The following is a 23,842-nucleotide window of genomic DNA, read 5'->3' as shown; positions in this document are numbered from 1 at the left end:
GACGCAGTCAGATAGGACAGCGGGGCCTGACGCAGTCAGATAGGACAGCGGGGCCTGACGCAGTCAGATAGGACAGCGGGGCCTGACGCAGTCAGATAGGACAGCGGGGCCTGACGCAGTATGATAGGACAGCGGGGCCTGACGCAGTATGATAGGACAGCGGGGCCTGACGCAGTCAGATAGGACAGTGGGGCCTGACGCAGTCAGATAGGACAGTGGGGTCTGACACAGTCAGATAGGACAGTGGGGCCTGTCCTGTTAATATTGATGAAGCAGGACACATCTCCTGTTAGTTAGTGTTCTGTCCTGTTAATATTGATGTAGCAGGACACATCTCCTGTTAGTTAGTGTTCTGTCCTGTTAATATTGATGTAGCAGGACACATCTCCTGTTAGTTAGTGTTCTGTCCTGTTAATATTGATGAAGCAGGACACATCTCCTGTTAGTTAGTGTTCTGTCCTGTTAATATTGATGTAGCAGGACACATCTCCTGTTAGTTAGTGTTCTGTCCTGTTAATATTGATGTAGCAGGACACATCTCCTGTTAGTTAGTGTTCTGTCCTGTTAATATTGATGAAGCAGGACACATCTCCTGTTAGTTAGTGTTCTGTCCTGTTAATATTGATGTAGCAGGACACATCTCCTGTTAGTTAGTGTTCTGTCCTGTTAATATTGATGTAGCAGGACACATCTCCTGTTAGTTAGTGTTCTGTCCTGTTAATATTGATGTAGCAGGACACATCTCCTGTTAGTTAGTGTTCTGTCCTGTTAATATTGATGAAGCAGGACACATCTCCTGTTAGTTAGTGTTCTGTCCTGTTAATATTGATGTAGCAGGACACATCTCCTGTTAGTTAGTGTTCTGTCCTGTCAATATTGATGAAGCAGGACACATCTCCTGTTAGTTAGTGTTCTGTCCTGTTAATATTGATGTAGCAGGACACATCTCCTGTTAGTTAGTGTTCTGTCCTGTTAATATTGATGTAGCAGGACACATCTCCTGTTAGTTAGTGTTCTGTCCTGTTAATATTGATGTAGCAGGACACATCTCCTGTTAGTTAGTGTTCTGTCCTGTTAATATTGATGTAGCAGGACACATCTCCTGTTAGTGTCCTGTCCTGTTAATATTGATGTAGCAGGACACATCTCCTGTTAGTGTTCTGTCCTGTCAATATTGATGTAGCAGGACACATCTCCTGTTAGTTAGTGTTCTGTCCTGTTAATATTGATGTAGCAGGACACATCTCCTGTTAGTTAGTGTTCTGTCCTGTTAATATTGATGTAGCAGGACACATCTCCTGTTAGTTAGTGTTCTGTCCTGTTAATATTGATGTAGCAGGACACATCTCCTGTTAGTTAGTGTTCTGTCCTGTCAATATTGATGCAGCAGGACACATCTCCTGTTAGTTAGTGTTCTGTCCTGTTAATATTGATGTAGCAGGACACATCTCCTGTTAGTTAGTGTTCTGTCCTGTTAATATTGATGTAGCAGGACACATCTCCTGTTAGTTAGTGTTCTGTCCTGTTAATATTGATGTAGCAGGACACATCTCCTGTTAGTTAGTGTTCTGTCCTGTTAATATTGATGTAGCAGGACACATCTCCTGTTAGTTAGTGTTCTGTCCTGTTAATATTGATGTAGCAGGACACATCTCCTGTTAGTTAGTGTTCTGTCCTGTCAATATTGATGTAGCAGGACACATCTCCTGTTAGTTAGTTTTCTGTCCTCATTTTTGGTTTTGTTTTGGTAACACTTGTTTTGGTAACCGAAAAAGCGAGAGGGAAAAAAACTAAACAAGATAAAGATCACTTCATCTTTTACGCAAACTAGTATTGAAATGATGTCCTGAATTCAAGTGCAGCATTGACACATTACACTCAGTGAAGTGTGTTTTGTGTCTGTGGATTGAAAGTGACATCCCAGTCTACTGTAAGAGGGCTGGCTGAGTATCAGAAGGTTTTGATCATAGCAGTTATGGCGTCTCTAATGCGTAAATATCTGTGTTCTTTCCAGATGACTCCCAAGTCCAAGAGGAAAAGCATCCACAGTAGAATGCTCCGTCCAGTTTCTCGTGCCTTCGGTGAGTCTCCTCGACCAAGCAGAGCGCTAGTATCAGATCAACGTTGTGACATGTGGACCATGACAGATTGTTGTTGTGTTACTACCTGTACGAGAAGCTGATAAATAATGAACTAGATAACATACATCTAGTTTTAGGCTCTGACAGAGAGCTGGTTTAGATAACATACCTCTAGTTTTAGGTTCTGACAGACAGCTGGTTTAGATAACACACCTCTAGTTTTAGGTTCTGACAGAGAGCTGGTTTAGATAACATACCTCTAGTTTTAGGTTCTGACAGAGAGCTGGTTTAGATAACATACCTCTAGTTGTAGGTTCTGACAGACAGCTGGTTTAGATAACATACCTCTAGTTGTAGGTTCTGACAGACAGCTAGTTTAGATAACACACCTCTAGTTTTAGGTTCTGACAGACAGCTGGTTTAGATAACATACCTCTAGTTGTAGGTTCTGACAGACAGCTGGTTTAGATAACACACCTCTAGTTTTAGGTTCTGACAGACAGCTGGTTTAGATAACATACCTCTAGTTTTAGGTTCTGACAGAGAGCTGGTTTAGATAACACACCTCTAGTTTTAGGTTCTGACAGACAGCTGGTTTAGATAACATACCTCTAGTTTTAGGTTCTGACAGACAGCTGGTTTAGATAACACACCTCTAGTTTTAGGTTCTGACAGAGAGCTAGTTTAGATAACATACCTCTAGTTTTAGGTTCTGACAGAGAGCTGGTTTAGATAACATACCTCTAGTTTTAGGTTCATTTATAAATGCAGAAATGTGTTTTGTGAAATGTGTTTCATTACATAGTGTTACTAGTAAGATAATAAACATATGAATTAACTAAATATGATACATATGAACTGCAAAGTGCTTACTTATTCATAATGTTTTCACCATGTACAGTATGTAATCCTCTGACCTGTCTATAACCTGTGACCTCTGACCTTGTAGAGATGGAGTTTGACCTTGACAAGGCCCTGGAAGATGTTCCCATCCACACAGAGGACCCTCCTGCACCTTCCCCTGCTCCTACCCTCTCGAGGTTAGAGAAGAGACCGTCAGGGGCCATGGGAGAACTGCCCTCAGACGAGGCCAAGAAGCTGCAGCACTTCACCAAACTACGGCCTCGCAGAAACAAGAAGATGCAGTCCAGTAAGATACCGGTGAGTATCGCCGCTGTGAGTTTTACTGCTGGGGGAAATGAGCAGGACAGCAACAGTCCGTAAGGGAGATGTCAGTTATTTAGTTCTAACAACAACCCCAGAGGAAGAACCTTTGGAAGTGAGTATGGTGTTTATTTTAGAACCACGTTTTACTCTTGTTCTCAAACACACAACTAGTCCTCTCTTACTTTATGAAGTAGTTTATCTGGCATGGTGTTATAACAACCCTGTATGGTGTTATAACAACCCTGTATTGTGTTATAACAACCCTGTAGTGGCATGGTGTTATAACAACCCTGTATTGTGTTATAACAACCCTGTATTGTGTTATAACAACCCTGTAGCGGTATGGTGTTATAACAACCCTGTATGGTGTTATAACAACCCTGTAGTGGTATGGTGTTATAACAACCCTGTATTGTGTTATAACAACCCTGTAGCGGTATGGTGTTATAACAACCCTGTATTGTGTTATAACAACCCTGTAGTGGTATGGTGTTATAACAACCCTGTATTGTGTTATAACAACCCTGTATTGTGTTATAACAACCCTGTAGTGGTATGGTGTTATAACAACCCTGTAGTGACATGGTGTTATAACATCCCTGTAGTGGTATAGTGTTATAACATCCCTGTATTGTCATGGTGTTATAACAACCCTGTAGTGGTATGGTGTTATAACAACCCTGTAGTGTCATGGTGTTATAACATCCCTGTATTGTCATGGTGTTATAACAACCCTGTAGTGGTATGGTGTTATATCAACCCTGTAGTGGTATGGTGTTATAACAACCCTGTATTGTCATGGTGTTATATCAACCCTGTAGTGGTATGGTGTTATAACAACCCTGTAGTGGTATGGTGTTATAACAACCCTGTATTGTGTTATAACAACCCTGTATTGGCATGGTGTTATAACAACCCTGTATTGGCATGGTGTTATAACAACCCTGTATTGTCATGTTGTTATAACAACCCTGTATTGGTATGGTGTTATAACAACCCTGTAGTGGTATGGTGTTATAACAACCCTGTATTGTCATGTTATTATAACAACCCTGTATTGGCATGGTGTTATAACAACCCTGTATTGGTATGGTGTTATAACAACCCTGTAGTGGTATGGTGTTATAACAACCCTGTATTGTCATGTTGTTATAACAACCCTGTATTGGCATGGTGTTATAACAACCCTGTATTGTCATGTTATAACAACCCTGTATTCCTACTTCACAGCAGATCAGCAGCACCACGTCTCAGGACGGAGAGCAGAACGGTCTGCATGGAAGGGTTGATGAGGGGGTGGACGAGTTCTTCTCCAAGAAGGTCACCAAGATGGACTCCAAGTTAGCGTTACGACTCATCACTATGAACTATTACCTGTCCTCTTGCTCTTTCAGCCATGTTTATATTGAAAAGGTTAACTTTCCCTCTCTCTCTCACTCCCCCCTCTCTCCCTCTCTCTCTCACTCCCCCCTCTCTCTGTCTCTCACTCCCCCCTCTCTCTGTCTCTCACTCCCCCCTCTCTCTGTCTCTCACTCCCCCCTCTCTCTGTCTCTCACTCCCCCCTCTCTCTGTCTCTCACTCCCCCCTCTCTCTCTCTCTCACTCCCCCCTCTCTCTGTCTCTCACTCCCCCCTCTCTCTGTCTCTCACTCCCCCCTCTCGCTGTCTCTCACTCCCCCCTCTCTCTGTCTCTCACTCCCCCCTCTCTCTCTCTCTCACTCCCCCCTCTCTCTGTCTCTCACTCCCCCCTCTCTCCCTCTCTCTCTCACTCCCCCCTCTCTCTGTCTCTCACTCCCCCCTCTCTCTGTCTCTCACTCCTCTCTTTCGCTCTCTCTCACTCCCCCCTCTCTCCGTCTATCACTCCTCTCTCCCTCTCTCTCTCTCTCTCTCTCTCACTCCCCCCTCTCTCCTTCCCCCTCTCAGACGTTCCCTAAAGAGTTCCGACTCCCAGGACGGGGAGAAGAAGAGGAGTAAAGGAGGTTTCCTCAACCTCATCAAGTCTCGCACCTCCAAGTCTTCAGACAAAGACAAGTCTTCAGACAAAGACAAGTCAGAGAAGAACCAGTCTACCCCAGCTCCAGCACTAACCCCAGCTCCAGTAACCTCTGTCCCCGAGGGGCCTTCCTCCCCTAAGGCCTCCCTGAAGAGCCAAGCTCCAGAACCACCAACCAAGGTCAAGGAGGCCAAGACCCAGCCCACTCATCCCAGCCAGCTCACCCAGCCCCTGGAGTGCAGCAGCAGCTCAGACCGGTCTGAGGAGCTACGGACCCCAGACTCCATGGATGAGGTGTCAGAGGGGGACAGTAAGGGTAGTCCCCAGGGGGGGAGGCGCTACGGGGTGCAGGTGATGGGGACTGGACTCCTGGCGGAGATGAAGGCCAAGCAGGAGAGACGGACCTTCGGATCACATAAGGTCAGTGCTGGAGAATCAAAAGTAATGTATTGCTGTAACTACATCAGTCAGCACTGGTGAATCAAAAGTAATATATTACTGTAACTACATCTGCCCGTACTGGCGACCCAAAAGTAATATATTACTGCTACTACATCTGTCTGTACTGGTGAATCAAAAGTAATATATTACTGTAACTACATCAGCCAGTACTGGAGAACCAAAAGTAATATATTACTGTTACTACATCTGTCTGTACTGGTGAATCAAAAGTAATATATTATGTTAACTGTCTGTACTGGTTTATTTACTGAACAAAAATATAAACATAGTTTAAACTATTTTACTGAGTTACAATTCAAATCAGGAAATCATTCCATTGAATTAAATTAATTAGGCCCTAATCTGTTAAAGCACCTTTGGCAACGAGTACAGCCTCAAGTCTTCTTGGGTATGACACTACAAGCTTGGCACACCTGCATTTGGGGAGTTTCTCCCATTCTTCTCTGCAGATCCTCTCAAGCTCTGTCAGGTTGGATGGGGAGCGTCGCTGCACAGCTATTTTCAGTAGGTTTTCTTCAAGGATCTCTCTGTACTTCGCTCTGTTCATCTTTCCCTCGATTCTGACTAGTCTCCCAGTCCCTGCCGCTGAAAAACATCCCCACAGCATGATGTTGCCACCGTCACTGTAGGGATGGTGCCAGGTTTCCTCCAGACGTGACACTTGGCATTCAGGCCAAAGAGTTCAATCTCGGTTTCATCAGACCAGAGAATCTTGTTTCTCATGGTCTGAGAATCCTTTAGGAGCCTTTTGGCTAACTCCAAGCGGCCTGTCATGTGACATCTGTTGGCGGGGTCATGGTGCTGAGCTGTATGGCTGGACCTCAGCCCAGCCACTCTGTTACACTACAGCGCCACCTGCTGCTGGAGATAAATACAGCACAACACTTATTGTATTCTAAGAGCAAGCTGGGACGCTAAGTCGATAGGAGACAGTAACGTCCACACTATTAGTAGGTCTATCTATAGTAGATGCTGTGACTGAACCCCCAGGGTTGTCTGTCTGTCTCCTCCAGGACCAGTATGACCAGTCGTCCAGCCCAGACAGCAGTGGCAGCGGTGAGTGCATCTCTACTGGCTTGTTTATGTTTACAGAGTGGGAATCACATGACGTGGGAGACCATATTTCCTGAACCACAGATGTGTATTGATTCACCCTGACTGCCTTGATTTAGACGGTCAAATTGAAGCTTAGCTTGGGCATGACCTCATGCTTGTGTTTGCATGTGACTGTGACTGAAGGTAATTAAGTTATTAGCACAAGTTAGTGACTGAACCAGAAGACTTGTTTTGTGAATCATTTGTGAATCGTTTGTGTGACTTGTTGCCTTTCTGTGTGTCCGACCAAATAGCCTCACTATTGTTATTTTATTGTTGCTCCTTAATTATTTGTTATTTATCTATTTTTTTTTATTTTTTATTTTTATTTTAATAAATTCTTTCTTAACACTTATTTTTCTTAAAACTGCATTGTTGGTTAAGGGCTTGTAAGTAACTATTTCACTGTGAGGTCTACTACACCTGTTGTATTCAGCATTTCACTGTAAGGTCTACTACACCTGTTGTATTCAGCACGTGACAAATGAACATTTTGATTTGACTATGTGTGTGAGCAGTGAAGGGCCAGCCTATCCCAACAGAGAGCAGGTCTCCAGGTGGCTCCAAGGCAGAGGGGGTGGTGGTGGTCGGCTCCCCAGAGAAGAGCCCTCGTGGTGGGGAGGTCAAACCAGAGACGGTCCCTAGGAACCGCATTACCTCAGTCCTAAGTTCCAGTCCTAAGCCTCCTCTTCAGGGCCCCAAGCCAGCCCTCGCTGCCCGACCCTCCATCCTTCAGAAGCCGCGCACCGGCAGTAGCAGGAGCATAGGTAGGCCTGTAATATGGAGCATTGAGATGTACAGATATACTAGATATTCTTATATCCTTCCATTAGTATGGATAACAGCCAGGAGAATTGGTAGACAGGGTATAACATTTGGTCCACCAGCCACTGGGGCAGGTAGATACAAATAATCTACCAGACAAAATGTTGTTATTTAATTTAAAATTACACTAATAAAACACACACAAAAACAGACGAGCCTTTATTGTAATGCTTCTTAAACAGCACATACATATATCGCTAGTAAGAAGTAACTAATGTGGTTTATTGAATAATTATTTTTTTACTCCCTTTAAGGGCGGGAGGTTGCCGTGGCAGCGTGATGTCAGTCATGTTAGTGCCTGTGAGATTGGGTCTGACTAGTAGAGGCGTTGTCTTCTCTTCTCTAGCTGTTGAAACTCAAACATAGAAAAACAAACATGGTGAAACAAAACAACGTAAATAGTCAAGAAACACAAGGATAAAGTCTCTCTTCAGTAGACTTCAGTTTCAAGTTAAATTAGACCAACTTTTAGGCCTTGTCCGCAGCACTTCTAAAGATGACTATTTCCCTCAGCTCTTCACCCCCAGCCAGGCAGTGTTGCAGCGCGAGGTGGAATAGACTATATAGGATTTGCAGTTCTTTGACTTTGTGCAATTCATTTACCAGCTATGAAACAAAATGGCCCCAAAATACTTTGAAAACAGCTACTGCAGCATTTATTTGACTATAAATGTGATCATACTTGACTATTTTTTATTCCCAAACGCACTGTGGAGCCAACCTCCCTTCCACAGTGGCTGGTGAGATAGACTCACATCTGGCAGGTGGCGTGTGTTCATTTTAGGCCCTGTTGGTAGAGTATGGAGCATTTACATAACACAGATTGGTACTCTATTTTAGTTTCATTCCTGTGGTATGGAGGACCCTGGATGTTACATCTGTTAAAGATCTAGAACTATCTAGCCCCTGGATGTTAAAGATCTAGAACTATCTAGCCCCTGGATGTTAAATCTGTTAAAGATCTAGAACTATCTAGCCCCTGGATGTTAAAGATCTAGAACTATCTAGCCCCTGGATGTTAAATCTGTTAAAGATCTAGAACTATCTAGCCCCTGGATGTTAAAGATCTAGAACTATCTAGCCCCTGGATGTTAAATCTGTTAAAGATCTAGAACTATCTAGCCCCTGGATGTTAAAGATCTAGAACTATCTAGCCCCTGGATGTTACATCTGTTAAAGATCTAGAACTATCTAGCCCCTGGATGTTAAATCTGTTAAAGATCTAGAACTATCTAGCCCCTGGATGTTAAATCTGTTAAAGATCTAGAACTATCTAGCCCCTGGATGTTACATCTGTTAAAGATCTAGAACTATCTAGCCCCTGGATGTTAAATCTGTTAAAGATCTAGAACTATCTAGCCCCTGGATGTTACATCTGTTAAAGATCTAGAACTATCTAGCCCCTGGATGTTACATCTGTTAAAGATCTAGAACTATCTAGCCCCTGGATGTTAAATCTGTTAAAGATCTATAACTATCTAGCCCCTGGATGTTAAAGATCTAGAACTATCTAGCCCCTGGATGTTACATCTGTTAAAGATCTAGAACTATCTAGCCCCTGGATGTTAAATCTGTTAAAGATCTATAACTATCTAGCCCCTGGATGTTAAAGATCTAGAACTATCTAGCCCCTGGATGTTAAATCTGTTAAAGATCTATAACTATCTAGCCCCTGGATGTTAAAGATCTAGAACTATCTAGACCCTGGATGTTAAATCTGTTAAAGATCTAGAACTATCTAGCCCCTGGATGTTACATCTGTTAAAGATCTAGAACTATCTAGCCCCTGGATGTTAAATCTGTTAAAGATCTAGAACTATCTAGCCCCTGGATGTTAAATCTGTTAAAGATCTAGAACTATCTAGCCCATGGATGTTACATCTGTTAAAGATCTATAACTATCTAGCCCATGGATGTTAAATCTGTTAAAGATCTAGAACTATCTAGCCCCTGGATGTTAAAGATCTAGAACTATCTAGCCCCTGGATGTTACATCTGTTAAAGATCTAGAACTATCTAGCCCCTGGATGTTAAAGATCTAGAACTATCTAGCCCCTGGATGTTAAAGATCTAGAACTATCTAGCTCCTGGATGTTAAATCTGTTAAAGATCTAGTGATAGTGTAATAGTAATATTCTGGGGTCTGAGGCTGGACACCTTCTGCCTTTCAATAGACCACAGATCTTCACCTAGGATGCCAACTAATCTGGCATCCTGTCGCCGTCATCAACTACGTAAACAACAATAAATGATATATCTTAACCTGTAAATTTGACACACACCTGTCCTAGTTTTGGGACAATAGAACCTGGGTGTAGTTCTGATACCTGTTCTCTTTCTGTCTGCCAGATGAGGTCTGTGACTCTCCTGGAGGGAATGTGTCTCCCAAGGGGGCAATGCTGCCTTACAGCCTGAAGAGGGTCCCCTTGGACAAGGACAAGGAGGGGCAGGGCAGTCCTCTACTGGGGGGCACGGGGAGCAACAAAAACCCCTCTGCTCAGGCAGGTAGGTTACCTTTACCCATCCAGGTAGGAACAGACCTAGTCACACACTATCATACTTACAGGTGTCGTTCATCACTTTGCGTTTGAGGAAGCCTGGAAGGAGAGGCTATTTAGCCCTAAAGCGCAGGCCTCTGTTTCCCTCGAACTGTATCTGTTCTCGGTAGAGAGAGAGATGTGTCGGACACCAGAATATATTATCCTTACTGCATAGAACAAATGCACAATCACAGTTACAACTCAATCTTAACTCCATTTTTGTTAAGATTGCTATTCCATCTTATTCCAAGTGAATCGTCTCATAAACTGTCATTTTGAACCTAGCCTTTGTCTTGTAGATAGATATCATTAATCCTTCATAGATTACTGTTTTCCTCATAGATAGGTAGGCTAAGATTTATCTCTGGTTTTCCTCATAGATAAACTCTCAGGATTAATGATATCTATCTCGGTGGTTTTCCTCATCAATAGATAGGCTAAGATGTATCTCTGTGGTTTTCCTCATAGATAGATAGGCTAGAGTTTATCTCTGTGGGTTTCCTCATAGAGAGATAGGCTAGAGTTTATCTCTGTGGGTTTCCTCATAGAGAGATAGGCTAGAGTTTATCTCTGTGGTTTTCCTCATAGAGAGATAGGCCAGGATTTATCTCTGTGGTTTTCCTCATAGAGAGATAGGCTAGAGTTTATCTCTGTGGGTTTCCTCATAGAGAGATAGGCCAGGATTTATCTCTGTGGTTTTCCTCATAGAGAGATAGAATAGAGTTTATCTCTGAGGTTTTCCTCAGAGAGATAGGCCAGGATTTATCTCTGTGGTTTTCCTCATAGAGAGATAGGCCAGGATTTATCTCTGTGGTTTTCCTCATAGAGAGATAGGCCAGGATTTATCTCTGTGGTTTTCCTCATAGAGAGATAGGCCAGGATTTATCTCTGTGGTTTTCCTCATAGAGAGATAGGCTAGAGTTTATCTCTGTGGGTTTCCTCATAGAGAGATAGGCCAGGATTTATCTCTGTGGTTTTCCTCAGAGAGATAGGCCAGGATTTATCTCTGTGGGTTTCTCATAGAGAGATAGGCTAGAGTTTATCTCTGTGGGTTTCCTCATAGAGAGATAGGCCAGGATTTATCTCTGTGGTTTTCCTCATAGAGAGATAGAATAGAGTTTATCTCTGTGGTTTTCCTCATAGAGAGATAGGCCAGAGTTTATCTCTGTGGTTTTCCTCATAGAGAGATAGAATAGAGTTTATCTCTGTGGTTTTCCTCATAGAGAGATAGAATAGAGTTTATCTCTGTGGTTTTCCTCATAGAGAGATAGGCCAGAGTTTATCTCTGTGGTTTTCCTCATAGAGAGATAGGCCAGGATTTATCTCTGTGGTTTTCCTCATAGAGAGATAGGCCAGGATTTATCTCTGTGGTTTTCCTCATAGAGAGATAGGCCAGGATTTATCTCTGTGGTTTTCCTCATAGAGAGATAGGCTAGAGTTTATCTCTGTGGTTTTCCTCATAGAGAGATAGGCCAGGATTTATCTCTGTGGTTTTCCTCATAGAGAGATTATTATACTTATTATAGGCCCGTACCCCTTCAAACGTTCAACCTCCAGCTGTACCCCCTCTAAGCACCAGGGTCAGCGCACTCTCAAATGTTGTCATGACAACAATGATGACAATGATGTTGTCATCATTGTAAGCCTGCCACACACACACACCATACAATACATTTATTTATTTAACATAAGAATAGGTGAGTTTTTGTCACAACCCGGTTCGTGGGAAGTGACAAAGAGCTCTTATAGGACCACGGCACAAATAATAATCTAATAATAATAAATAATTTTGCTCTTTATTTAGCCGTCTTACATATAAAACCTTATTTGTTCATCGTAAATTGAGAATAACTCACCACAGGTTAATGAAAAGCGTGTGCTTGAAAGAATGCACATTACTCTTCAATGTTGGGTTGTATTGGAGAGAGTCTCAGTCTTAAATCATTTTCCACACACAGTCTGTGCCTGTACTTAGTTTTCATGCTAGAGAGGGCCGAGAATCCACTCTCACATAGGTACGTGGTTGCAAAGGGCATCAGTGTCTTAACAGCGCGATTTGCCAAGGCAGGATACTCTGAGTGCAGCCCCATCCAGAAATCTGGCAGTGGCTTCTGATTCAATAACATTTTCACAGAACCGCTTGTTGCAATTTCGATGAGGCTCTCTTCAGATATCGGTAAGTGGACTGGAGGCAGGGCATGAAAAGGGATAACGAATCCCGTTGTTTGTGTCGTCCGTTTCGGGAAAGTACCTGTGTAATTGTGCACCCAACTCACTCAGGTGCTTCGCTATATCACATTTGACATTGTCCATTAGCTTGAGTTCATTTACACACAAAAATCATACAATGATGGACAGACCTGTGTGTTGTCCTTGTTAATGCAGACAGAGAAAAGCCTCAATTATGTCCCACACATTGAATATAGTTGAGGAGAGTCCCTGTAATCCTAGATTCAGATCATTCAGGCGAGAAAAAACATCACCCAGATAGGCCAGTCATGTGAGAAACTAGTCATCATGCAAGCGGTCAGACAAGTGAAAATTATGGTCAGTAAAGAAAACTTGAAGCTCGTCTCTCAATTTAAAAAAACGTGTCAATACTTTGCCCCTTGATAACCGGAGCACTACTGTATGTTGCACAAGCGTTACATGGTCGCTGCCCATATCATTGCATATAGTGCAGAAAACACAAGAGAGTTCAGGGGCCTTGCTTTAACAAAGTTAACCATTTTCACTGTAGTGTCCAAAACATCTTTAAAGCTGTCAGGCATTCCCTTGGCAGCAAGAGCCTCTCGGTGGATGCTGCAGTGTACCCAAGAGCCTCTCTGTGGATGCTGCAGTGAACCCAAGAGCCTCTCTGTGGATGCTGCAGTGAACCCAAGAGCCTCTCTGTGGATGCTGCAGTGAACCCAAGAGCCTCTCTGTGGATGCTGCAGTGAACCCAAGAGCCTCTCGGTGGATGCTGCAGTGAACCCAAGAGCCTCTCTGTGGATGCTGCAGTGAACCCAAGAGCCTCTCTGTGGATGCTGCAGTGAACCCAAGAGCCTCTCTGTGGATGCTGCAGTGGACCCAAGAGCCTCTCGGTGGATGCTGCAGTGAACCCAAGAGCCTCTCTGTGGATGCTGCAGTGAACCCAAGAGCCTCTCGGTGGATGCTGCAGTGAACCCAAGAGCCTCTCTGTGGATGCTGCAGTGAACCCAAGAGCCTCTCTGTGGATGCTGCAGTGGACCCAAGAGCCTCTCGGTGGATGCTGCAGTGAACCCAAGAGCCTCTCTGTGGATGCTGCAGTGAACCCAAGAGCCTCTCGGTGGATGCTGCAGTGAACCCAAGAGCCTCTCTGTGGATGCTGCAGTGAACCCAAGAGCCTCTCTGTGGATGCTGCAGTGAACCCAAGAGCCTCTCGGTGGATGCTGCAGTGAACCCAAGAGCCTCTCTGTGGATGCTGCAGTGAACCCAAGAGCCTCTCGGTGGATGCTGCAGTGAACCCAAGAGCCTCTCGGTGGATGCTGCAGTGTACCCAAGAGCCTCTCTGTGGATGCTGCAGTGAACCCAAGAGCCTCTCGGTGGATGCTGCAGTGAACCCAAGAGCCTCTCTGTGGATGCTGCAGTGAACCCAAGAGCCTCTCGGTGGATGCTGCAGTGAACCCAAGTGGCAACGGGAGCAACTGCTTGAACACACGTTACCACTCCACTATGTCTCCCTGTCATGGTTTTTGCGACAACAGTACAGATACCAACACATCTTGACCACCAAAGTCCATTTGATGTCACAAAGCTGTCCAGCACTTTAAAATATCCTCTCCTGTTGTCCTGGTTTCCAGAAGAGGATGTCTTCCTTTATTGACCCCCCATAAACGTAACGGACATATACCAGGAGCTGTGCCAAGCCCGCCACGTCTGTTGATTCATCCAGCTGTAACAGACATATACCAGGAGCTGTTCCAGGCCCACCACGTCTGTTGACTCATCCAGCTGTAACAGACATATACCAGGAGCTGTTCCAGGCCCGCCATGTCTGTTGACTCATCCAGCTGTAACAGACATATACCAGGAGCTGTGCCACGTCTGTTGACTCATCCAGCTGTAACAGACATATACCAGGAGCTGTTCCAGGCCCGCCATGTCTGTTGATTCATCCAGCTGTAACAGACATATACCAGGAGCTCACCATATAAGACTCTTCTAGCCCCTTCTTATTAATGGTATCTGTTGCTTTTATACATGTCTTACTACTCGAAAGTCGTCTTTATTCTCTCTTAAAAACTCCTGTGGCTTATTTTTCAAATTGCCGTGTTTTGTTTCTAAATGTCTGCGCAAGAGTGAAGGTTTCATCGAGTTGTGAGATAGTACTGTAGCACATATAACACACTGTGGCTGAGGAAAGGCACTATTCCCAATATAAGTGAACCCCAAATCAATGTAGTTCTCATATTTGCGCCTCTTCGATGGTCCAACGTCCCTCTCTGTTGTTCGGTGCTTTCCCGGGTCAGGGGGCAGTAGTTTGGTGCTTTCCCGGGTAAGGGGACAGTAGCTTGGTGCTTTCCCGGGTAAGGGGACAGTAGCTTGGTGCTTTCCCGGGTAAGGGGACAGTAGCTTGGTGCTTTCCCGGGTAAGGGGGCAGTAGCTCTTCGGCTGCATCAGATTCACAACTGTCAGTGTCCATGCTAGCTGGGCTAACAACAAATGTAGAATTACTGATGCTAGCTGGGCTAACAACAAATGTAGAATTACTGATGCTAGCTGGGCTAACAACAAATGTAGAATTACTGATGCTAGCTGGGCTAACAACAAATGTAGAATTACTGATGCTAGCTGGGCTAACAACAAATGTAGAATTACTGATGCTAGCTGGGCTAACAACAAATGTAGAATTACTGATGCAGGCTGGGCTAACAACAAATGTAGAATTACTGATGCTAGCTGGGCTAACAACAAATGTAGAATTACTGATGCTAGCTGGGCTAACAACAAATGTAGAATTACTGATGCTAGCTGGGCTAACAACAAATGTAGAATTACTGATGCAGGCTGGGCTAACAACAAATGTAGAATTACTGATGCTAGCTGGGCTAACAACAAATGTAGAATTACTGATGCTAGCATTGGATGTGCTACTGGAAGCAAAACAACTTGTGTAGTCGACAGGTGCAGGTGTAGTACTGCTGGAAGTAGCAGTACTACCAGTAGAGCTGGTAGATGATATGGCTACAACACACTCTATAACACACTCTATAACACACTCTACTACACACTTTTTAACACATTCTATAACACACTCTATAACACACTCTATAACACTCTACAACACATTCTATAACACACTCTACAACACACTCTACAACACACTCTATAACACACTCTATAACACACTCTATAACACACTCTATAACACTCTACAACACACTCTACAACACACTCAACAACACACTCTACTACACACTCTACTACACACTCTACTACGCACTCTACTACACACTCTACTACACACTCTACTACACACTCTACAACAAACTCTATAACACACTCTACTACGCACTCTCTACACACTCTACTACACACTCTACTACACACTACAAAGCACTCTACAACACTCTGCTACACACTCTACTACACAGTCTACTACACACTCTACTACGCACTCTACTACACACTCTATAACACACTCTACTACGCACTCTACTACACACTCTACTACACTCTACTGCACAGTCTACTACACACTCCACTATACACTCTACTACACACTCTACTACACTCTACTGCACAGTCTACTACACACTCCACTATACACTCTACTACATACTCTACAACACACTCTACTACACACTCTACTACGCACTCTACAACACACTCTACAACACACTGCTACACCCTCTACTACACAGTCTCCTACACACTCTACTGCACAGTCTCCTACACACTCTACTACACTACTACACAGTCTATAACACACTCTACTGCACAGTCTACTACACACTCTACTACACTACTACACAGTCTATAACACACTCTACTACACAGTCTACTACACAGTCTACTACACACTCTACTACACACTCTACTACACTACTACACAGTCTCCTACACACTCTACTGCACAGTCTACTACACACTCTACTACACTACTACACAGTCTCCTACACACTCTACTGCACAGTCTACTACACACTCTACTACACTACTACACAGTCTATAACACACTCTACTACACAGTTTACTACACAGTCTACTACACACTCTACTATGCACTCTACAACACACTCTACTACGCACTCTACAACACACTCTGCTACACACTCTACTGCACACTCTACTACACACTCTACTGCACAGTCTACTACACACTCTACTACACTACTACACAGTCTCCTACACACTCTACTACACTACTACACAGTCTACTACACACTCTACAACACACCCTGCTACACACTCTGTTGCACAGCAACATTACTCATATGAACAGTCACTGAAGGCACCACAGACCACTCTTCACCCCCAGTGCTAGTGAGGAGATTTAAATCATGTTCTATGGATCAAGATTGAATCTATCGATCTGTTATTGATCTCTTATTGATCTCTTATTGATCTGTTATTGATCTGTCATATGAACAGTCACTGAGGGCACCACAGACCACTCTTCACCCCCAGTGCTAGTGAGGAGATTTAAATCATGTTCTATGGATCAAGATTGAATCTATCGATCTGTTATTGATCTGTTATTGATCTGTTATTGATCTGTCATATGAACAGTCACTGAGGGCACCACAGACCACTCTTCACCCCCAGTGCTAGTGAGGAGATTTAAATCATGTTCTATGGATCAAGATTGAATCTATCGATCTGTTATTGATCTGTTATTGATATGTTATTGATATGTTATTGATAGGCTACTCGTTCTTTACAAACTCCATCAATAAAGAACCACACATTGCCTACTTGTCCTCTATTTTTAGCAGCCCAGATGTGCTGAAAGACAAATTAGAATGAATTACTATGCCCCAATCGGCTTGGCCCTGTGGCTAATTGAATGGCTGATTGATCAACGAGCACTAAAGTCCAGCCTCCCTCCCTCCCTCCACCCTCTCCCTAGTGAATGTTCCAACAGAAGACGGTAGCGTGTTTGATTCTGATCAGGAAGCTGACAAGCCAATCTCAGAGCCCGACACGCCTGCCAATCACCTACCAGCACCGAACAGGAAGTGGGCGAGCACAAGAGCAGGAAGTCCCTCCCCTGTACTGGTTAGAAGAAGTTCTCCCTTTCCCTCCTCCTCTCTCACTTGTATATTTTATAATCTCTCATCTTGTCCCGTAGTTCAGGTCAGACTGCAGTGAGATTCATTATTGGAGCTTCTGGACATGATTTGATTGATAGTGATGGCTTATAATTGAAGGGAGCTTTTACCAAAATGAATCTAAAATACCGCCTACTGATCTTTCTCCAACTGGCACCTGAGGCAGAGAGTTATCCGGGCTTCTCTAGGCTTCACGTGGGAAACGTTCATATTTTTAGAATATGTCTTGATGCCAGTTGGTGCCAGTTGGTGCCAGTTGGTGCCAGTTGGTGCCAGTTGGAAAATGTGCTTGCTTTTCTTTAGAAAATGTGTTGGATTGATTCATCTTTCACAAGTTACTAGAAGTGTTATTTTGACTCATTTTTAGCACTGATGAGGTAGAGATGAAGATTAAAACAGAAATAAAAGTTTGTTTTCAGATAAGGTTGTTTTTGGCGCCCTCTGCTGTTCATTCTCATAACCAGCTCCTGTCCTCTTCTCCTCAGCAGTGAAACCAGGCTCAGTGTCGGACCCTGCCAATCGCCAGAGCCCCCACCGCCACAACTCTGAGGACAACGGCTCCAAACCCAAGGACCAATCCCCCAACCCTGACAGAGACAAGGGACCGGGGAGAAAGTCTCCCCGATCTGGAGAAGAGGCCGACAAAGACTTTATTTTTATATGAGAAACTAAACTCTCAATGAATGACAGGTGCATTGTACCTGCCTGTCATCTCAGTATATCTGATGTCAGGAATCGGAAAGCGACGACCGTATGTCTAAAGACTGTCGGGCAGAGTAACCCATGTGAAGTGTTTCACTGTGATAGGACTGTTGTACACTTTCACTAAATCTCAGTAATTCCAAGATAAATATGGCTAAAGCACTGTTATGATGATGCACTGTTGTGTGTTAAGTCACTGTGGATCAGAAACAACACATTTTCTGAAGGGGGAAGGAGAGGGACATTCCTTTACACGACTCAGATATATCATGGCTTGGCCATGTGTGTACTCTGTCATCATGGTTTGGACATGTGTGTACTATGTCATCATGGTTTGGCCATGTGTGTACTATGTCATCATGGTTTGGCCATGTGTGTACTCTGTCATCATGGTTTGGCCATGTGTGTACAATGTCATCATAGCTTTGTGTGCCGGTCATCCCCTGTGCTTGTATTGGGAAGTGAACTGGTGTACTGTCATGCCAGTAAAAGCTAGCCTGGAATCGACACTGAATATCTGTTTCACTATTCAGATTGGTATCCATGCCAGTAAAAGCTAGCCTGGCATCCACACTGAATATCTGTTTCACTATTCAGATTGGTATCCATGCCAGTAAAAGTTAGCCTGGAATCCACACTGAATATCTGTTTCACTATCAGATTGGTATCCATGCCAGTAAAAGCTAGCCTGGCATCCACACTGAATATCTGTTTCACTATTCAGATTGGTATCCATGCCAGTAAAAGCTAGCCTGGCATCCACACTGAATATCTGTTTCACTATTCAGATTGGTATCCATGCCAGTAAAAGCTAGCCTGGAATCCACACTGAATATCTGTTTCAGTATTCAGATTGGTATCCATGCCAGTAAAAGCTAGCCTGGAATCCACACTGAATATCTGTTTCACTATTCAGATTGGTATCCATGCCAGTAAAAGCTAGCCTGGAATCCACACTGAATATCTGTTTCACTATTCAGATTGGTATCCATGCCAGTAAAAGCTAGCCTGGCATCCACACTGAATATCTGTTTCACTATTCAGATTGGTATCCATGCTAAGTGAAATCCGGACATGGATGGGACTCCAGCTCGGGGCTTTTCTGCAGGCAGCATCAATTGGCTCCTAATTCAGGACCTGACTGCTTCGTGTGGACAGACGGACGTTTTCAAACCCGTCCAGCAATTCAGGAAGTAAACTGAAATTCCATTTCCATTTCTCTTCACTGCTTTTCAATCAGAACATTTTTTTTAATTGGAATTTGGCTTAGTTTCTGGTTTGACTGGAATTGAAATGGAATTGACCCGAACCCTACTGTCTAGTCAGTCACGGCCCGACAATTAGGGGTCATGTCCTGACCTCGGCACCTTTCGGTCTTTCAATTGGTCTTCGTTTGCTGCCTCGCTGCCAGTAGTTTATTTTCTTCACGACCGGTAAATCGTATGGCTTTGGACTGAAGGGTTGGCTTACTCAGGTCAGAACGTAGTGGCGTCACGGTATCATATGGCTTTGGACTGAAGGGTTGGCTTACTCGGTCAGAACGTAGTGACGTCACGGTATCATATGGCTTTGGACTGAAGGGTTGGCTTACTCGGTCAGAACGTAGTGACATCACGGTATCATATGGCTTTGGACTGAAGGGTTGGCTTACTCGGTCAGAACATAGAGACGTCACGGTATCATATGGCTTTGGACTGAAGGGTTGGCTTACTCAGGTCAGAACGTAGTGACGTCACGGTATCATATGGCTTTGGACTGAAGGGTTGTCTTACTCAGGTCAGAACGTAGTGGCGTCACGGTAACACGTGTTCCCGATGTCTGGGACTGGGTTGAATGCTGTGAACGCATCGCATTCCATGAACCTGTCCACCTGGGGCCTAGTTCAGTAGGCAGATAACGGAACAAAACTGACTGAAACAGGGAGGTCAAATGACCTGAACTTGTCCAATAAAGAAACACTTGTTTTAGTTTATTACGCTCTCTACTGAACAGGACCCTGAGGGGTGAACGACGAAGCAGGTAGCAAGGTCACTTCGGTAAACTACGAGTTCAACTCGGGATAACCGGTCATGCGAAAGCAGCTCACCTTTTTAGCAAAGATCAATTTCTATGGCAACGAATCCTCCAGAACTAACCCGCTCTGGGGCAGGCTAACTCCACTTACTTTGAATTAAATGATCAATCAAATCAGATTCCCTCCCTCTCGCAAAGACTGTGTCATCATCCCCTTCATTTGAGGAAGACGACTGATTTTTTTTGATTTTTTTTGTGTGTGTTAAAAATAGTAATGTTAAAATATCTAACATTTCACATTTAGTAATGACGGAATGCATTCTAAACTTCACCCCCAGTAGCTCTTCTGTATGACTCCATAATACTATTTTATTGATAGGAGGGTGGGGGTGGGGGGGGGGGGTGCCTGTGGTTGTTGTGCATTGATAAGCACACCAAATACGGCACTAATGATAAGTAATAAAAATAAAGACTAATTAATGATAAATAATAAAAATAAAAAACGCGTTAATGATGAGTATAAAATAAAGACTAATTAATGATAAATAATAAAATTAAAAAACGTGTTAATGATGCGTGATAAAATAAAGGCACTTCTAAAAGCCCATTTCACACCACAACCTGCTGAGTTTCCAAAATAACTTTTATTTTCTCTTGATTTCTGCACAAATGAAAATGTTGCACTGAGTCGCCCACGGATTGGCGTTTCAGCATTGTCGCGATGAAGAGTTCGCCGTTCGACTAGCCACGTGCGACATGCACGCGCAGGCAGTTTTACAAGCCTTCTAGAGTTAGCGGCAGGCGTACAAGCAATATCCACCGGCGTTAGGTACACATGACGCCTGAACTGGGATGTGAAGCTAGCTGAAGCTGGTTAGCTTTAGAAAGACCCTGAGTAGATCTAGCATGCTTCGTAGGATAACCCCTCTGGTTAACTGTCTCGGTTGGTTTGGATTTCTCCGGCTTGTATTTTATTCTTTCTGTTTGGGGATAAAGAGCAGCTGGCTGTCTTCTGTTTGGTTCTATTAAACAATAAAACCATGTAACGACAGTGTTAAATAGAATCCTTCAGAGTTAAATAAGTAAGAGAGGGAGTCTATCTCTCAGACAGGGTGATTACTGCTGAATTTGTGTGTCCGATATGCATATGTGGTGTGCTGTATGTGTAATATAATACTGTATGTTAAATTACATACATGTAATATAATACTGTTACATACATGTAATATAATACTGTATGTTAAATTACATACATGTAATATAATACTGTATGTTTAATTACATACAAGTAAGATAATACTGTATGTTAAGTTACATACATGTAAATATAATACTGTATGTTTAATTACATACATGTAATATAATACTGTATGTTAAATTACATACATGTAATATAATACTGTATGTTTAATTACATACAAGTAAGATAATACTGTATGTTAAGTTACATACATGTAAATATAATACTGTATGTTTAATTACATACATGTAATATAATACTGTATGTTAAGTTACATACATGTAAATATAATACTGTATGTTTAATTACATACATGTAACATAATAATGTATGTTAAGTTACATACATGTAATATAATACTGTATGTTAAATTACATACATGTAATATAATACTGTTACATACATGTAATATAATACTGTATGTTTAATTACATACATGTAATATAATACTGTATGTTAAGTTACATACATGTAATATATCCACACACGTATGTGTACACAGATCCTATATTACTATGGTACTACTAAGCACACTACTAAAATAGGTTTATATAATGATGTAATTTATTCGAAATAAAAACAATGTTTGATGATGTTTTTCTCCCTTTTCTTGTCCTTCCTTAATGTACGTTGTGTTAATACTGAGGAAATCAATTTGTCCATTTCACAGTTTTCTTCTTATTCTTTAAACGATGAATTAGTTGTATTATTTTATTTTCATGACAAGACACATTGCTATATTTGCCTGATCGTATCTGAAAAGCATTTTTTTTAAAAAAGGAAAGTTAATCCAACAAAGGAAATGACTCCATGTTTGTTAGTCGGTGTGTTTTATTTTGTTATGGACGATACTCCATTAACATGGTTCACTAAATCCCACTACTGGCTGTGGACATGTCCTTCCTTATGTGAATATTTATACCAAATAAAATAATTGTACAGATTGAAACACGTCTAAATGAGATTTGTACAGATCTTTGATGACACGTTGATCGTTGAATCATTGATCGTTGAATCGTTGATCGTTGAAACAGTGTTGACACATTTGATCGATGACACATTGATCGTTGAATCGGTGTTGAATGAATGGAGTGACATTACGTTTAAGCTTCTTATATGTGTGCTCTGCCTGTTGACACGGATGCCAAGCCGATGCTGGTATCCTTCCTCTTCATCGCTTCTCGTTCTGTCTCTCTGGGGAGCCAGACTGGGGTGACCAGGAGGAGCCAGACTGGGGTGACCAGGGGGAGCCAGACTGGGGTGACCAGGGGGAGCCAGACTGGGGTGACCAGGAGGAGCCAGACTGGGGTGACCAGGGGGAGCCAGACTGGGGTGACCAGGGGGAGCCAGACTGGGGTGACCAGGAGGAGCCAGACTGGGGTGACCAGGGGGAGCCAGACTGGGGTGACCAGGGGGAGCCAGACTGGGGTGACCAGGAGGAGCCAGACTGGGGTGACCAGGGGGAGCCAGACTGGGGTGACCAGGAGGAGCCAGACTGGGGTGGCCAGACTGGGGTGACCAGGGGGAGCCAGACTGGGGTGACCAGGGGGAGCCAGACTGGGGTGACCAGGGGGAGCCAGACTGGGGTGACCAGGAGGAGCCAGACTGGGGTGACCAGGGGGAGCCAGACTGGGGTGACCAGGAGGAGCCAGACTGGGGTGACCAGGGGGAGCCAGACTGGGGTGACCAGGGGGAGCCAGACTGGGGTGACCAGGGGGAGCCAGACTGGGGTGACCAGGGGGAGCCAGACTGGGGTGACCAGGAGGAGCCAGACTGGGGTGACCAGGAGGAGCCAGACTGGGGTGACCAGGGGGAGCCAGACTGGGGTGACCAGGGGGAGCCAGACTGGGGTGACCAGGGGGAGCCAGACTGGGGTGACCAGACTGGGGTGACCAGGGGGAGCCAGACTGGGGTGACCAGGGGGAGCCAGACTGGGGTGGCCAGACTGGGGTGACCAGGGGGAGCCAGACTGGGGTGACCAGGGAGAGCCAGGCTGGGGTGACCAGGGGGAGCCAGACTGGGGTGGCCAGGGGGAGCCAGGCTGGGGTGACCAGGGGGAGCCAGACTGGGGTGACCAGGGGGAGCCAGGCTGGGGTGACCAGGGGGAGCCAGACTGGGGTGGCATGACAGCACAATTACAGGAGAATTAGACAGAATGTCAGGTTTATTGGCATGACAGGAGAATTAGACAGAATGTCAGGTTTATTGGAGACTGGGGTGACCAGGGGGAGCCAGACTGGGGTGACCAGGGGGAGCCAGACTGGGGTGACCAGGGGGAGCCAGACTGGGGTGACCAGGGGGAGCCAGGCTGGGGTGACCAGGGGGAGCCAGACTGGGGTGACCAGGGGGAGCCAGACTGGGGTGACCAGGAGGAGCCAGACTGGGGTGACCAGGGGGAGCCAGACTGGGGTGACCAGGGGGAGCCAGACTG

At 44.2% G+C, this 23,842-nt stretch overlaps 1 protein-coding gene and 1 long non-coding RNA gene across 5 annotated transcripts in view; both read left to right on the top strand.

Moving 5' to 3' along the window:
• The window catches only part of LOC149984307 (F-actin-uncapping protein LRRC16A-like), a 198,660-nt gene extending 180,334 nt beyond the window's left edge, over nt 1–18,326 (top strand). The window contains exons 30-38 of one of the 4 annotated variants that reach the window (XM_090219918.1): nt 2,015–2,081; nt 3,031–3,242; nt 4,482–4,588; nt 5,170–5,659; nt 6,715–6,757; nt 7,315–7,563; nt 9,971–10,126; nt 17,255–17,403; nt 17,942–18,326. In XM_090219918.1, the coding sequence (XP_090076044.1) occupies nt 2,015–2,081; nt 3,031–3,242; nt 4,482–4,588; nt 5,170–5,659; nt 6,715–6,757; nt 7,315–7,563; nt 9,971–10,126; nt 17,255–17,403; nt 17,942–17,947 (1,479 nt within the window). In that variant the 3' untranslated portion in view covers nt 17,948–18,326. Of the gene's footprint in view, nt 1–2,014; nt 2,082–3,030; nt 3,243–4,478; nt 4,589–5,169; nt 5,660–6,714; nt 6,758–7,314; nt 7,564–9,970; nt 10,127–17,254; nt 17,404–17,941 lie in introns of all 4 variants that reach the window. The other 3 variants (XM_090219910.1, XM_090219905.1, XM_090219902.1) reach the window with 3 other exon arrangements.
• A 1,258-nt stretch (nt 18,327–19,584) lies between these two features.
• On the top strand, nt 19,585–20,411 carry LOC149984306 (uncharacterized). Its single transcript, XR_016491723.1, has 2 exons — nt 19,585–19,812; nt 19,935–20,411. It is a non-coding gene; the product is annotated as an uncharacterized LOC149984306 (long non-coding RNA).
• Nucleotides 20,412–23,842: the final 3,431 nt, after the last annotated feature.

Source organism: Oncorhynchus mykiss, chromosome 3 (assembly GCF_057628025.1).
Source record: "Oncorhynchus mykiss isolate SJ-2025 chromosome 3, ASM5762802v1, whole genome shotgun sequence".
NCBI lineage: Eukaryota > Metazoa > Chordata > Actinopteri > Salmoniformes > Salmonidae > Oncorhynchus > Oncorhynchus mykiss.
This window is presented reverse-complemented; position numbering and strand designations above follow the sequence as displayed.